Source organism: Prionailurus viverrinus, chromosome A2 (genome assembly GCF_022837055.1).
Source record: "Prionailurus viverrinus isolate Anna chromosome A2, UM_Priviv_1.0, whole genome shotgun sequence".
Lineage (NCBI taxonomy): Eukaryota > Metazoa > Chordata > Mammalia > Carnivora > Felidae > Prionailurus > Prionailurus viverrinus.
The window spans coordinates 104,522,976-104,538,965 of NC_062562.1; the positions used below are offsets into that span (position 1 = coordinate 104,522,976).

Consider the following 15,990-nt stretch of genomic DNA (forward strand, 5'->3'; position numbering starts at 1 on the left):
TGCTTTCTCTATTGTCTCAGGCAAACGGCCTCGGACTTTGCGAATTCTGGGTCTTTTGTTGCATCTGGTGCAGGCTAATAAAGTTTTTCTTTCTTTTCTTTTATTTTTTTTCTAACAGTTTTGACGGAGGAAATTTACTGCCCGGGGCTGCTGGGGCCTGAGGGCGCCTCTGACAGGGGAGCCGTGGGAAGGGGCGCGAGCTGCAGGGGCTGGTTCGGCGAGGAGTAGGGGGCGGGGTGGGGGGCGGGAGGGGACCGGGGCCGCTCTAGAGGCGCCCGGGTCCGGTCGCTGCACCGATTTTAAGTAGCATCTTTCGGATTTGTTGCCGCGGTATCAGTCCCGACCTCGGCGCTGCCTGGGCTCTCGAAGCCTCTCCCTAGGTCTCCTCCAAACGACCACCTCACGGATTCCTTAGTAAGTGTGTCGGAGGCCTCCGGCGGGAGAAAGGTGCATTTCAGCCCTTCTAGAAGTCAGGGCCTGTGGGAGCAGGGTGGGGGTGGCAGATTCCTGCGGGAAACTGGACCTTTTTTGGACCTTCCACGTACACGGGAATGAACAGGCTTCTTTTATTACCTGGGCTTTGCGGTTTCTTTGTATTGACTGTTACCATATCTAAGTGAGGGATTATGAACAAGTGGCAGAAACATAACAATGTGCAAGAGGGTCAGCTTCGCTTTTGGCCGGCCTGGGTTCGCCTTTGCCGTACCCCAGGCTGGAGCTGTAGGTGTTGCTGCCCAGCCTTCCGCAGCCCGCGTACCCACCGCGAGCTTCTTACACCATTTGCTGAGAACTGAATTAGACAAAGATTCCCTGCACGAGGTCATCTGTGTCTTCCCTCAGCATCACAGGTGTCTTCTGCCCTTGGTGTGATTATTAATGACGATGTAATGCTTTTCTCTTAACAGTGGATCGCAGCTCCAAGAGGAGGCAGGTGAAGCCTTTGGCAGCTTCTCTGCTAGAAGCTCTCGATTATGATAGTTCAGATGACAGTGATTTTAAAGTTGGAGATGCCTCAGGTAAATGTTTCCTTCTCTCTTCCCTTTTCTCAGCTTCCTGGAATTGGGCTTACTTTCAGAGCCTATTAAAAATCGGTTTTGATTTAAGTGCCAATTTAAAGTTAAAGCACATAAACTTCATTTATTTTGTCCATGTGATTTCCCTAAGGTTCTTTTACTAGAACCTACCGTTGCTTCTGTTTATGTTGATACTCAGATAATTAGCAGGCAGAAAAAAACTTATTCCATTGATTCGAAAGCATTTTCTCTATTCTTTACTCAAAAATGTATTTATGCTTATTTTATGGATAGAGGGAAAAAAATCGGGAAGTATTGCGAAATCAATAAATACCCTGGGAGTATCGTGAGCCATATACAGCCCATGAGCAGGGTTCTTTTCAAATCACTTGACACCCTCTGAGGGGAGTTTTGCTGTTTGTCTGTTAGCTCCCTTACCAGAATAAAGTTAGCCAGTGTGAAAAGTTGTACTTCGTGGTAGGTGTTGGACCTTGTGGATTGGGCCTTCCAAACAACTCTGAAGTATAAAGATACATGTTGGCTCATACTTTGTGATTCTAAAAACAGTAAACTTTTTAAAAAGGTCATATATTCACATACTAAATGGAAAACAGAAAAATATGGTTTTCCATGATATCTTCTGTTTATTGTGCTTCATGTATATAGTTTTAATTGCAGGAATCTGAGAAATGCATACAAATTGTGTTTATTTTATGTGAAAAATACTAATACACACGAACAATAAAATTATTTTAAATCTGTCCCCTTTTGTTGGAGATTTAAATAAAATGAGAAGTTAAAGCCTTTTCAATTTCATTCCTTTAGTACTTTTAATATATTCTTCCGGAGAGCTTTCTATACTTAGTCCTTTCTCTCTCCTTTCCTCTGGTTTTTCTTTTTTTTTTTTTTTTCTCCTGCTAGGGATGGTAGGAGATGAAATTAGGCTGTGTTGTGTTTCTGATATTACTTTCAATAGCATCAGCAAGTAGAATTTGCATTGTGATTTACTGAGAACATTTTATTTCCATAATCTCATTTAACTTTTATAATAACTTAATGAAGGAGATACTATTTTACAGAAAACAGGCCTGAATTCAAAGAACTTGCATGAGGTCACTTAGGCCATAATGGATATATTTTGACTCCAAAATTTAATAATCTTTTCACTGCTTTGATCCTAAAAGTAAATAGATGTGATTTTAAACTGAAGCTACCTGGATGTTATGACTAATTGAGGTCACTCCCAACAATCAAAAGTTAAGTTTATCTTGCCTTTTAATCTTTGCTTCTCAGCTACTTTCTTTCTCATTTAGTCAATTCACTGATGTTTGGTCCTTCCAAAGAAGGGGAAAAAAAGGGACGGGAGGTAAAATCCAAAACTATTTAAGTTCTCTTGGTGAGAACCTTGGTAGATAAGAATATTTTTGGTTAGAGTGTAGTTTTGGTCAAGGTTGTTGACTGTGACAACAGTCGTTGGGTCTCAGAAGTTATGAGTTATTTGAACACCAATTATGAAAAAACTCTAAAGCCAAATCTCTAAGTGTTCCATAATTGTTTCTGTGACAATAAATCCTCACTTGGTAGGTTTTTTTGTTTTATTGAGATGTAGTCATTTACAGGTATCACTATCACTTGTCTTTACAAAGGTTAAAACAATCTAATGATACAAACTACTTTCTCAAGATAATTTTTGGTATCAAGCTAAATATAGATTCCTGATCTTGTAAATCTTAATCAGAGTTGATGGGAATTATCACTTATGTGTGAAAAATGGGAGGATGAGTTGTTAGGCTGATAATTTTTTTAAAAATCTCTTAAAAACACTAAAAATGTATATACATTCTGTTCCTCTTGTATCATACCTAGTCTGTTCTATTTGTAATTTACTTCTTTGGCTCCTGTGCAGTTCTTATGCTATTGTAAAGGAGATTATAGTAGAAAATGATTTTGTTTAAAGTGGTTAATAGCAATTGAATCTTATTTTCCATTTTTGGTTAAGGTGCATTCGTGTCCCCCATAGCTGAGGTGGTAGCTTACTCTAGATTACTAGTGTTTCCTGTTTGTATCCTTTCTTTGCCTGAGGTAGTTGAACTCCTACAAGAAATAAGACGTAGATTCTTCATTGGTTTTCAGTCATGTTAGAGTTGTGGGATCCCAATCCTATGTATGAGTAGATGAAACTGAGGTGGAGAAATAGCTTACCATCTGTCTGATCAAAGCTTTTAAAAGCAATGTCTAGAAATGACTCGTTGAATGAACTACTGACTCCCTTAGAACTTAATATTAAAATGATTAGATTGGTTGGCCTCCATTTTTATTAATGGGATTCTGTCCATCAATTTCTTTTGCTCTTCATTTTGCATTCAGAAATTCTGGCTAAAAAACTTCATATTTCTGTTTGGCTTTGAGAATATAGACAATTCTGAAAGATTATATTCAATACCTTTGCAGGTAAACATAATTTTATTCATGTAGTTCTCAGCGATAAAATACAAAAAGGTAAATATTGATCAAAAAATGACCTGCCAATCAGATTGGCAAGTGATGTTAATGGCCAAAAGTCCTTTAGAAAAGTACAAACTGAAAATAGATCATCTTTTGTTTTTTCTTTAATGTGAAATTAGAGCTGAATTTCTTTTTTTAAAATACTTTATTTTTAAGTAATTTATACATCCAACATGGGGCTCAAACTCACGACCCCAAGATCAAGAGTCACATTAGAGCTAAATTTCTCATTTTTGGTTGAGGGCAGTCAGTAAATAAATTGTAAAATTAATAAGTTTTAAAACATTAGAATTATGGTGATAACCACCAGAAGAACCATATGTAGACATGTTAAACTGAACCACATAAAATTACCATTTTAGATTATTGGCAGTTTTATCACTTAACCTAGTTAGACTGGTTATATTTGAGACTTGATCCTAGGATTGGGGTTAGGAGAGATTACATTTAGTAATCTGATGTATAAGTGGAATGTTTTTGAAGATGAGTGCTTGTATTCCTTCTAAATAAAACAAAATAGCAGCGTTGTTTTCATTAACACACTGGCCAAGGTAGGATGATTAACTTTAGATCTTGGGCCATAGTTAGTTTAGTTAGGACAAATTGCCAGAAAATAATTTACCTGAAGGGTCAGGCTGCTACTTTGCTTTGGTAGTATTTTGCACTTTATCTAATTTAGGCTAATTGGTCAAGATATGTTTATTGATCTTTAGTTTTGTTTAAAAGCACTTTGCTGGATATTATGGTGATTTCACAAAGAAAAGTGATGATATTAGAATAATTAAATCAGTAAAATAACAATGCAAGGCATGATTGATTACTTGTGTAGTTTAAGTCAAGGAGATAGGACTACTTTATCTAGAACAATTCATTGAGGAGATGAGTTGAACTAGAAACTGAAGGAGAAGCAGCCTAGGTGAGGGAAACCTTAAATATTACAAGTGTGGAGCCTGGAAAATGTCCAGGGGATTGGGGATCTGGATTGAGTAAAAGAATAAAAGAGATGTGCTTGGGAAAATATAATGAGGTTAAATTGAGGCTTTATATTGCTGGACTAGGGTTTCTCAATCTTGGCACTATTAGCTTTTTTGTTACATAACTCTTTGTAATGGAGGCTTGTCATGTTTATTGTAGGATGTTTAGCAGCATCTGTTTTCTACTTACTAAATGCCTGTAGTATCTCTTCTTCCTTCCACCGCCATCAGCACCCCTGTCTCTCATGGTGACTATTCATCCATTGCCTCTAGTCATTGCCAAATGTTCTCTGAGGGACAGAATTCAAATTGTTCTTACTTGAGAACCACTGGTCTAAATTTACCCAAAAAATGTTAAATGACACAGATAATGAATAGGAGTTGTGTTGGTTGACTGGTTGACTTTTTAAGAAGGATGTACAGGATTAGTCAAAAATGGCCTCAAGGAGATAACTGAATAACCTGTAGACTGGTGATCTGTCTATTCTGTATTGTGTATATTTATAAATGCTAATCGCTATTGCATTAGATCAATGAAGGGAATAGTTAATTAAGGTTGATGAACAAAGATGATTCTTTACATGGCAAAGCTAAAATAAAACTGAGTCAAATCATACCAATTTTATTGTTTAATATTTATCATGGGGAGAACTTAAGCATTGAATATTGTGAAAGAATTCTTGAAAGTTGTTTTTTTAAATCTGTGTCTGTAAAAAATTGCTTAACTGTCAAATAGCTATTGTTTCGAGAGAGTTTACTATATTGTGTATTTGAGAAAGGTTACTTTTTACTTAACTGAATAGAAAAGAGGGATTTCAATTTTAAAGCTTTTTTCCTAAAAAAAAAATAAATTTATTGAAGAGTTAGAATTGCTTCTAATGCTAAGTATCTGACTTACGTGATGTATCTGGCTTATTTCTCTAGTCTATTATTACCTTTAAAAAAAAAAGATGTAAGAGTGATGGATTTGGAACTTGACAGAGTCATTGTTTGAATTTGTAATAATAGGAAATTTTTCTTTGCAGCCTACAAAAATATAATTATAGACAAAGACTCTGATTTTCTCATTATTATTTTTGTCAAGCTATGTTTGTAACTAAATATTGTTTATCTCCATCCCTCAAGTGCATATGTACCAAAAAGAAGTGATGACTAATCAGATGTGAAGAAGTTATTTTTCAGAAATCAAAGAAAGATAAAATTTGATATAATCCTGATGCCTGCAGTTGGAGTATGAATAATGTATTGTATTTGGAGAATGAAGGGTTGGGTAAGCTACTAGGTTTTGGATTTGTGGAAAAATTTCAGATTCATCTAATAATATGTTAACATATGTAAAGCATTTAAATCTTTTTTCAAATTGCTTTCTATTCAGACATGATTGTAAAACAAAAACAGAATCAAAGAGTATCAATTTACCTATACATTTAAAAATAAATGATTGGCATTGGCAACAACAACCAAGACAAAATCATAAAAATTTTTAACATTTTGTAAAATTTACCAAGCAATAGCAAAGTTGGATTGGTCTCAGCTTTTTTTCTTTAATTTTTTAATGTTTATTTATTTATAAACATTATTTTTAATATTTATTTGTCTACCAGAGGTAGACAGAGTGAGAGCAGGGGAGGGGCAGAGAGAGAGGAAGACACAGAATCTGAAGCAGGCTCCAGGCTCTGAGCTGTCAGCGCGGAGCCCAACGTGGGGCTTGAACTCATGAAGGGTGAGATCCTCACCTGAGCCGAAGTCAGATGCTTAACCGACTGAGCCAACCAGCTGCCCCTAGATTGGTCTCAGTTTTGATTAGGTACCCACGTTTGTGCCCCAGTTAATCTTACTTTTGTTATCTGTTGTTGTTTTTATTGGTAAAAATTGTTAGGAATGCTTTTTAGGTATTTCTAAAAAGTATCTCTGTTAATGGGGGCCATCTCTCTTAATTATGGCATTGCTTGCAAGATGTTCCAATTTTCTGTAGTCAGTATGCACAAAGACTCTTTTTTGACTTAGAAGTGTTTAGTTAATTCTGCTTATTATTTATTAGATCCTTATTTAAAAATATCTAGAAATTATTTTACCATAAGTAGTGTTTCATGGTAGGTTGGGTTTAATTATGAGTGGTGTTAAAAAAAAAAAAATCACAATTTTCTTAACAATTTGCAGAACTGCTGGACTGAAAACAAGTTACCTAGTTGTGGGTGATATTCTTTATTTTTGAAATTCAGGAAGCTCACAAATCCAAAAATGTTTCTTAAGTTTGGTACACACTTGTTTCATGGTAAAACCTAATTGGAACTGATAGTTTATTTGTAGTGTCGCCTTATCGTACTTATCATACTTTTTAATGCAGATACGTATTTCATTATAGGATAGTGCCACAGACCTCATTGGAGATTTTAGTGTAATATATTGTGTATACACCATGTTACCCTTCTAAAATCTGAAAAAAATCAAAATTTTGAAAGACATCTGGCTCCAAAAGTTTCACCTAAGGGATTGTTGACCTACATGGTACTGCCATTGTGTTCTATGTAAGATTATTTAGAGAGGTTCCTCCCCCCACCTGCAACAGTTTTGAATAAGTCTTGGGTTCCTGCATGGTCATCTTGAGATTGACAATTATTTTGTAGGGTCAGCCAGTATCTATTGTATGTTAGTCTTTATTTTTTATGTGATTTAACTTGCAGGATTTTTTTAATCAATCATTTGTAAAGTATTCCTAGGATATTTTAGATACTTGATACTAATTACAACTTTCTTTCTTTTAATGCCCAGTTAATTATAGTGGCTAAGGCTGGTTAACAGAAATTAAAATGGTGTGGAAACATAGACTTTTTTCCACCATTTTTATTACCCTTTTCTTGGTTATATGCTCAAAAAATTTATCACTCTACAGATTTTACTGATGGTGTTGACCACGATCTGATTATGACTGGTTGTTTCTTATTTCTTCCTGTTCCTTTCCTTTTTTCTCCTTTCCTTTATTTTAGATTTTTATTAATTTGATTAGGTATAAAGAGGATTTGAAGGTTACTGGGTAGTGTTGGTCTAAGACAGCCTGGCCTGCCCTCATCAAGAGTGGAAGAAACTTGCCAGAAAGCTTGAAGTCCTGCATGAATTCTTTAATATTCTCAGCCTATCTTTCTAGTGACTACTGTGGTTGCTCATTTCCAAGATAGATTCTCTTTTTAAAAAATTATTAATTTCTTTCATTCTGGGGCTATTGTAGTTACTGCCTAGAGTTTTTGAAAGTTTAGGTGGCTCTTACTGATAGGAAAGGTATCCTAACAAGCAGGAAAATTGATAACAGCTCTTGCAACTTCTATTAACTGTGCTAGTGCTATTGTCTCTTTTCACCTGTGAACTTGGTACTCATAAAATTGATTGATATGTTAGGGATGTTGACTATCATAGATACCTGTGCTCATTTTTGCTGGGTAAAGAGTGAAAGAAATGAAACCAAGTTTTTTGGGCCAGATTTTTCTTGTTCTGAATGTGACACAACACTTGTAGGTTCATACAGTTTATGAAAGGAAGATGGAAGAGAAGAAGAATTTGATCTGTATTATATAATTCAGTTAAAATTAAGTGCCCAATTTAAAAAGAAACACCTTTACTTTTAGGGGAAAAAAACTGTTTCTAGGGTACCAAATATAGCATGAGCTATATGACACAAAATAGTGCTCTGCTTTTTAAAGCATGTTTTAATTTAGAGTTACATATATTCATCTTCATTAGTGCTATATTGAATTAAAACCATTATACCAACTTCATTGATTTATTTAATCAGGTTGGGAATGTCTACCATTCTTTGACTTAACTTTGTTTATATTGTTTTGCAAGTTGCTCACAAATTTTGGTGGTTTCATTTGTGTCAGCGTTGTGTGTGTGTGTGTGTATGTATATACATATGTGTGGTTTTTTTTTTCTCATATTTTCAACAGATTCTGAAGGGAGTGGTAATGGAAGTGAAGATCCTTCAAAGGACAGTGGAGAAGGTTCCTGTAGTGATTCTGAAGAAAATATTTTAGAAGAAGAACTGAATGAAGATATTAAAGTAAAAGAAGAACAACTTAAAAATTCTGCAGAGGAAGAAATACTGTCCTCAGAAAAACAGTTAATTAAAATGGAAAAGAAGGAGGAAGAAGAGAATGGAGAAAGACCTAGAAAGAAAAAGGAGAAAGAGAAAGACAAGGAAAAAGAGAAGGAGAAAGAAAAAGAGAAAGAGAAGGAAAGAGAGGAGAAAGAAAAAGCAACAGTATCTGATAATGTGGCTGCTTCTGCTGCTTCTACCACACCAGCCACAAGTCCTCCTGCTGTTAACACATCTCCATCAGTCCCCACTACAACAACCACTACAGAGGAACAAGTCAGTGAGCCAAAAAAGTGGAACCTTCGTCGAAATCGACCGCTTTTGGATTTTGTATCCATGGAAGAGCTGAATGATATGGATGACTATGACAGTGAAGATGACAATGATTGGCGACCTACTGTAGTAAAGAGAAAGGGAAGATCTGCATCTCAGAAAGAAGGAAGTGATGGAGACAATGAGGATGATGAAGATGAGGGAAGTGGAAGTGATGAGGATGATAATGATGAAGGCAATGATGAAGATCACAGCAGCCCTGCCAGTGAAGGGGGTTGCAAGAAGAAGAAGAGTAAAGTTCTTAGCAGAAACAGTGCTGATGATGAGGAACTGACCAATGATAGCCTGACACTATCTCAAAGCAAGAGTAATGAGGTAGATCAACCCAATTTTTATGATATCTGTCTGTCTGGGGAAAAGGGAATTCTTCTCTAAACCATTCTGCTCGTTATATTAAGTAGCTTCCTTGAAATCCTATTTATAGACAGCTGTGGGAGTGAATGAGCACCTTAACTGTAACATTTATTCATTTGGTCAGCCAGCCTTTATTGAGTATCTACTATTTGTCACCGTCCTCAAGGAGCTCACAATCACCGTCCTCAAGGAGCTTGCAGTCTATATAGTTAGAGAAATATTTTTATACCCATAGACTAGGGAAATGGTAGTTTTCCTTTCCCCTTTCTATTCTCTCATCCCATTGTTCATAGGACTGCTGAACGGTGCTCAGTGAATTATGGAAACAAAGGTCACCTTTATTTCAACTTAGTTATATCCTGTATCCACATGAAAATTTAGACTTCTAGAATACTCTAGAGTAGGACAACAAACAGCTTAATGATTGCCTCAGACTTTTAGAGACTCACTTTAAGGTTACTTCCTTTACCACTTGTAACACTCATCATCTGAATAGTCACCAAGTCTTTGCTTTAGATGTAGGGAGTATATGTATACATATATTTAGTGAATAAGTTCTGTCTGCAAAGAAATGAAAAAGAAAAATCAAACATTCCTGTCATAAAACAAACATTTCTGTTATAAAACTACAGTAATGACTCCTTCCACTTGAAGTTCTACTACCGAAAGTTAGGTTTATCCATTGGGCCCAAGATGCAACATTCAAGACTCTTCAGTCAAACACATCTATGTCTCTTTGTCTGTGTGTTTATGTATATGTTTTTCTTCAAAAGAAAGATTGAGTTGTCGTCTTACATGTAGATGTACCTGTTACATCAACATGTAGAACTATAATTAAGTCTGTCATTTCTGTTAATGTATTTATTGTCATGAAAATTCACTTCTTTAGCAAGCACTTTTTTTTTTTCTTCATATCATTGAAATAGGGTAAACTGGTAGGGAGAATTTCCTTGTATACTTTATTCTTTTACATTACTTCTACTTAAAAGTTTTTCATAGCAGTGATTACTTATTTTAAGTAAGTTTCATTTAAAAACTTGGTAATTTTTCTTACCAGAATACTAAGTAACAGGCTCTGAGTGGGTTATATGCTGGTAGTGATGAAATAGTTTATATTTTAAATTATAAACATTGGCAAACTTCTAGGTTATCCACTTTCATGTGAAGAATGTTGCCTGCCTCCAGTGCTATCCTAATTCGTATATTTAGGTAATGGCAAATTGTCATTTGGAATATGATATTTACAATGCTATAGCACAAACAGTTCCATATTCCCAGTGCCAATTTAGGGAAATAGAAATATGGAAAATTCAGTTGTTCAGATTTGATTTAGGCTTTATCCAGTGTATTTTTTGATTTGATTTGATTTAGGCTTTACCTAGTTTATTTTATAGTATTTAGTACTCAGTCTCTCTCAAGTTAGTAAGTTTACCTTTGGCAGCATCACTTTCTTACATCATTTTTATTAGTCTGACGTTCACAAAAGTAGGCTGGCTCACGACAGAGGCAGAGTTAGATTTATGGTAAGGTGTGGAAAATACCAGCATATGTTTAGAAATTTGCCACATAGAATGTATACATTATCTACTTGTTAATAATCTGCAGTACATAACATATTGCTTAAGAGGTTGTAGACTGTCCTTTATGGTACATTGGAAGGCCACATGTGCTATTTTAGTTTTTTTTTTTTCCTACCAGAAGAGACTTTAAATAATGGGACTTTATATATTTAGATTAAGTCCCAAAGAAATGAGATTCCAGAGTATTTCTTGGAAATGTGCCCCAATAAAATTGTCAAGAAGTTGCTTATAGTAGCTAAATTAATTTCTCTTGTGTTAATTTATGTTAATTTTCCTTTTGCTCTACCCCCTGCAGAGATGTGGAAGAACTGATAGAAAGTTAGTTTTCCCTTGATAATATTCTACCTGAAAGCTTGGTGACTATTTTTCCCCAAGACTCTTCAGTAATTTTTGATAATTCTATTTCTATTTAAATGTTACTCAAGTTAGATAAAAAAATTAATAAAAACTAATCAATGGAGATTATTATTTTATATTTCTGAATTTCATGTTTATGTGCTCTTGATTTTGTAAAAATGACTAAAGGTAATTCTTATTGCCTATGGCCACTGTTTGTATCTTAATCTTCCTGGTTATTTTAGGTAGTGATACCTTGGCAAGTATCTATTAGTTAATACATATATATTTGATTATATTCAGAAGTTTAATTTTTCTCTGCTTTTATTTTAAGTATTCAAATATTACTTTTTGGTAGAGATATATTTAGTTTATAAGCAGCAAACTTTCTTAGCTGCTGTGTTAAGTACTTTTGTAGGGAATTGATGTTGGACATCCTGTAAATGATGCCCAGAAACTTTAATAATTTAAAAATTTTTTTTAGGGGATTTTGATGGGCGGGGTGCTGGGGACCTTTTATAACTACTGACTCTTCTTTTTAATGTTTATTTATTTATTTTGAGAGAGAGAGTGCGAGCAGGGAGGGGCAGAGAGAGAGGGAGAGTGAGAATCCTGAGCAGACTCTGCACTCTGGGCACAGAGCCTGACCTGGGGTTTGATCTCATGAAACATGAGATCACGACTGAGCTGAAACCAAAGAGTTGGGTGCTTAACCGACTGAGTCACCCCTGTACCCCTTACTATTGACTCTAAAAGCCTTAACATGCCTTTGCCATAGGCCTTGAAATACTCTAGAACAGTGGTTTTCAAACTGTTTTTTGTCTCAGAACCCCTTTATGCTCTTAGAAAATCATTGAGGACCCCAATGTAGGTTATATATTTTGTTATTTACCATTTCAAATTAAAACTCAAAAATTTCAAAAAATAAGACATGCAGAAGCACACCAGTTGTCAGATTGATGACCCTATCCCATGTTATGTAGTTCTGGAAGACTACATTATATAACCATGAGAGAAAGTGAAAAAGGCAAATAACTTTAGTATTGTTATGAAAATAACCTTTCTCTTCTGGACCCTATGAAACAGAATCCCACAGACCACACTTTGAGAACTAACGTTTTACACCTGGGCATTTAGTAAACCTGCAATTTTACATATGGGCACTTGCCTTTGCCTGTAACATTATGACATTTTTGAACTTAGCATGCTTTAAATAATCCCCTTGGAATATGGTTATATGTCTTCTTCAGACTTTTATCTTGATGCTTTTAGATTAATTTATATTATGTTGCTTTTTGGTTTTCTGAAGTAAATCTTGGTGATGGGTGTGTAGCATTTTCAGAGAATGGTTCCCATTTTTAGGACTTTGAAGTGAGAGCTTTGGTTGAGAATTAATATTTGATAGAAAATCATATCATATTTCAATAGAAATTTTCAGGTGAAAGTTTTTTGGTTTCTTTTTATAAAATACTCTTATGTTAAATGGATTAGATTAGATGTTAAATGGATGTGAAGAAATGGCAATTGTCATCTGACTTTGGTAATTAAAAATTTTGCCAAAATTTATAAAGAGCTCCTTCTATTTGGGGCTTCTGACTTATTAAATATTAAGTGCCTTTTTACACATTTCAATATAAAGCAAACTGCTTTAAAACCTAAAAAGACAGTTTGTAATATTGTATTTTATTTGAGATTCTTGAGGATTTAACTTCCTTAAAAAACTTAGGGGAAGACCTATTGCTCAAACTCTTTGGTATACTATTTTTTTTTCTCATCTTGAGAACAAGTGGATTCTTTTAATTCTAGTTTTACATGAAGTGTTCTGGAATTCCCTTAAAAAAATTTTTTTTTAACATTTATTTATTTTTGAAAGACCGAGACAGAGCACAAGCAGGGGAGGGGCAGAGAGAGAGGGAGACACAGAATCTGAAGCAGGCTCCAGGCTCTGAGCCATCAGCACAGAGCCTGACGCGGCACTCAAACCCACAAACCGTGAGATCATGACCTGAGCCAAAGTCGGATGCTTAACTGACTGAGCCACCCAGGTGCCCCTGGAATTCCCTTATATTAAACACATAAAACTTAGATAGAATTTATCTTGTATATATTATTTATAAGCATCTATGTGGAATACATATATAAATGAACACTAAACATATTTTAGAACCCATTGAGAACATTGGGCAGTGTTACCATTTTAGGTGTAAATTTTAAATCCCAAGGGTAAATGAAATAATTGACTATAAATAGTCATTGAATTATTACTACAGTGCCCCATTCTTAATTACCATTAGATTCCATTATTCTATAATATTAAAGTTATATCCTAGGTGATACTCTTGTGCCATTCCAAACCTACTTTCTCAATTACTATTTTTATGTAAAAATCATATTTTCAAAAGATATATTTTTTGGTAAAAACTTGAGCCTAACTATCTTGTCCAGAAACTTGAAAAATGATACACATCTTCAGAAGTATGCCAATAAAAATTGATACTAAATTTGCTTTTTATTTGATCACAAGTGTTCTCAACCCATGTTTGATGTATTAACGACAACGTGGAGCATAATATTTGAAGAGAATGTGTTGCTTAGATTTTCCCACTGAAGCGTTATCTGTCAATCATTTGGTAGGGCTCCAGTTCCCCTTCATTACTCTTGTCTTTGAAATACATTTCTGGTAAAAGTCTCAAATGATGGGGATCAGGGGGCCAGAAATACCAGGTAATTTTGATTTTTCTGCCTCTAAATGATAATATGTGTGGAGAGAATTTGGTATAGATACACAATTGAAACATTTACTGTTTTTTTTTTTTTCTGAGCAAAATGGAAAAATAGGAAAATAATAGAATTAGAGCTACCTATTAGTGCTAATTTACTTGTTTCCCACATGGGTAAACCTTTTTTCAAGGGCTCATTAGTTGTTGTAATTCCACCAGAGAAGTATTGGCAGCACCAATACTGTCAATCATCAAACTCTGGTTTCTGGTTATTGTCTAGATCTTTTTCTAGTCTATGATTTTTTTAACCTAGATGTGGTATTTTGGGGAAAAAGTCTTTTTTGGACACCATAGGAAAATATTTAAAGTAGCAGTGCTCACTGAAGCTTACAACATTTTGGGGGATTCCAAGGAAGATTCCTCAGTATAATAAGTGGTCAGCTCATATTCCTCTTCTTGAACCACCTATAAGAAATAGGAAAGGAGAATGAGAATGAACACTTATTGAGTACCTCGTTTGTCTTGGGAACATTGTTACCATACAGTTATCTTGCTAATTTTTACAACAATTTCATCAGGTAGGTATTATTTTTGTGATACTACTTTACAGATAAGAAAACTACAGCTTCGAGGTTCAACAGTTATTAAGTAGGAACTGAGAATGAAAGCCAAGAACATTGGGCTTTAAGTCAAATGCTGTTACATTGGAAGCATGGCTGATGGAGCGAGAATCTGGGTAGATTTTTGTTTTGTTCAATGTACCAAACTACTATAAAACGTGAGTTTTCTTTTTAGGAAGTATTTCCTACTCATGTCCAAAGCCCTCAAACTGCTTTGGCTTTGTAACAAGGAGGAACAAAATACACAGTTTTCTTAAGTTTATTTATTTATTTTGAGACAGAAAGAGAGAGAGGGAAAGAGAGTGAGCTTGAGTAGGGGGCAGAGGCAGCGAGCAAGGAGATAGAGCATCCCAAGCAGAGATGTGGGGTTTGAACTCCTGAAACCATGAGGTCGTGACCTGAGCAGAAATCAGGAGTTGGATGCTCAATCGACAAGTGCCCCCAATTTTAAAGTAGTAAGATTCTCGAGAAGTGACACTGCCTCCTTGTTGACTTTTCCTTCATTTCTGATTTGTTTTACAGATCAGTTGCAATTTAGATGTATAACACAGAATTGAAAAAAAATGTTATTGATTGTGACATTGAAGTATCATACAAATGTCATTTACAATTGCTATGAAATGATTACTGTAAATGTTATCTGTGGTTATTGGTTTAAAGGAATATGAAAAAACATGGTTAGGTTTTTAAAATACGTAGACTCAAGTGCTGTCTTATACAATGCCCAATCTGGTGATATATGATAAGAATCATTGTCTTGTTACCATTTAAAGTTTAAATCTGTGATGCAGTTTAAATTAGACAGGTAAACTCTTCTTTAATTTTATCTTTATATTTATTATGTCTTCCTCCTTTTATATTATAATTAGCTCCATATCTTTATTTACACTAGATCTTTCTTGACACGAACCTACTAGAGTACTCTCACTCTTTAGCAACTAGACAATCTGGATCCTTTTTAGATAGTTTTCTGTCTCTGTATACACAGATATGTCTATGCAGGCTCTCTTGGATCTGTCATCCAGTAATTTGATGACCCTGGAACTTCTGAATTCCTCAGCAGTTAAGGAGTGTAGAGTCTGTAACTATGCCATCACATACATATTTGCTTATGTGTTATCTTGAATTGATTTTTTTTCCTGTTTAACATATGTGTGTCTTGTCTCCCTTAAGGTAAGAGTATAAGCTTCCAAAGTATAGGAACCCTGTGTTAAACTTTTTAAACCCGTTGTACGGTTAATAATTACATGTGAGTTAATTTTTCCTTTCTCCTAGTTTAAGGGGTCAGACTATAATCTGGAATGGCAAAGCAGATGAAGAGTTGCATGCTTGCTTTTTTATTTCTTAAAGGAGAGAGAATATGGGACTTGTAGAGAAAATGAAAAATTAGAGGGTGCTTTGAGGGTCATTTGACAAAGAGATGGGTTTTCAAGTGTAATATGCTTTGAAATTACTAAAAGAATGG

At 34.9% G+C, this 15,990-nt stretch overlaps 1 protein-coding gene across 7 annotated transcripts in view; it reads left to right on the forward strand.

Annotated features, from left to right (window-relative positions):
- Positions 1-234: 234 nt before the first annotated feature.
- Positions 235-15,990, forward strand: part of PHF14 (PHD finger protein 14) — a 213,166-nt gene continuing 197,410 nt past the window's right edge. For all 7 annotated transcript variants that reach the window (XR_007150152.1, XM_047848780.1, XM_047848779.1 and 4 more), the window contains exons 1-3: positions 235-414; positions 906-1,016; positions 8,434-9,230. Coding sequence is in view for 6 of the 7 variants with exons in the window: in XM_047848780.1 (XP_047704736.1) it covers position 414; positions 906-1,016; positions 8,434-9,230 (909 nt within the window). In the remaining variant the exon portion in view is untranslated. The remainder of the gene's footprint in view (positions 415-905; positions 1,017-8,433; positions 9,231-15,990) is intronic.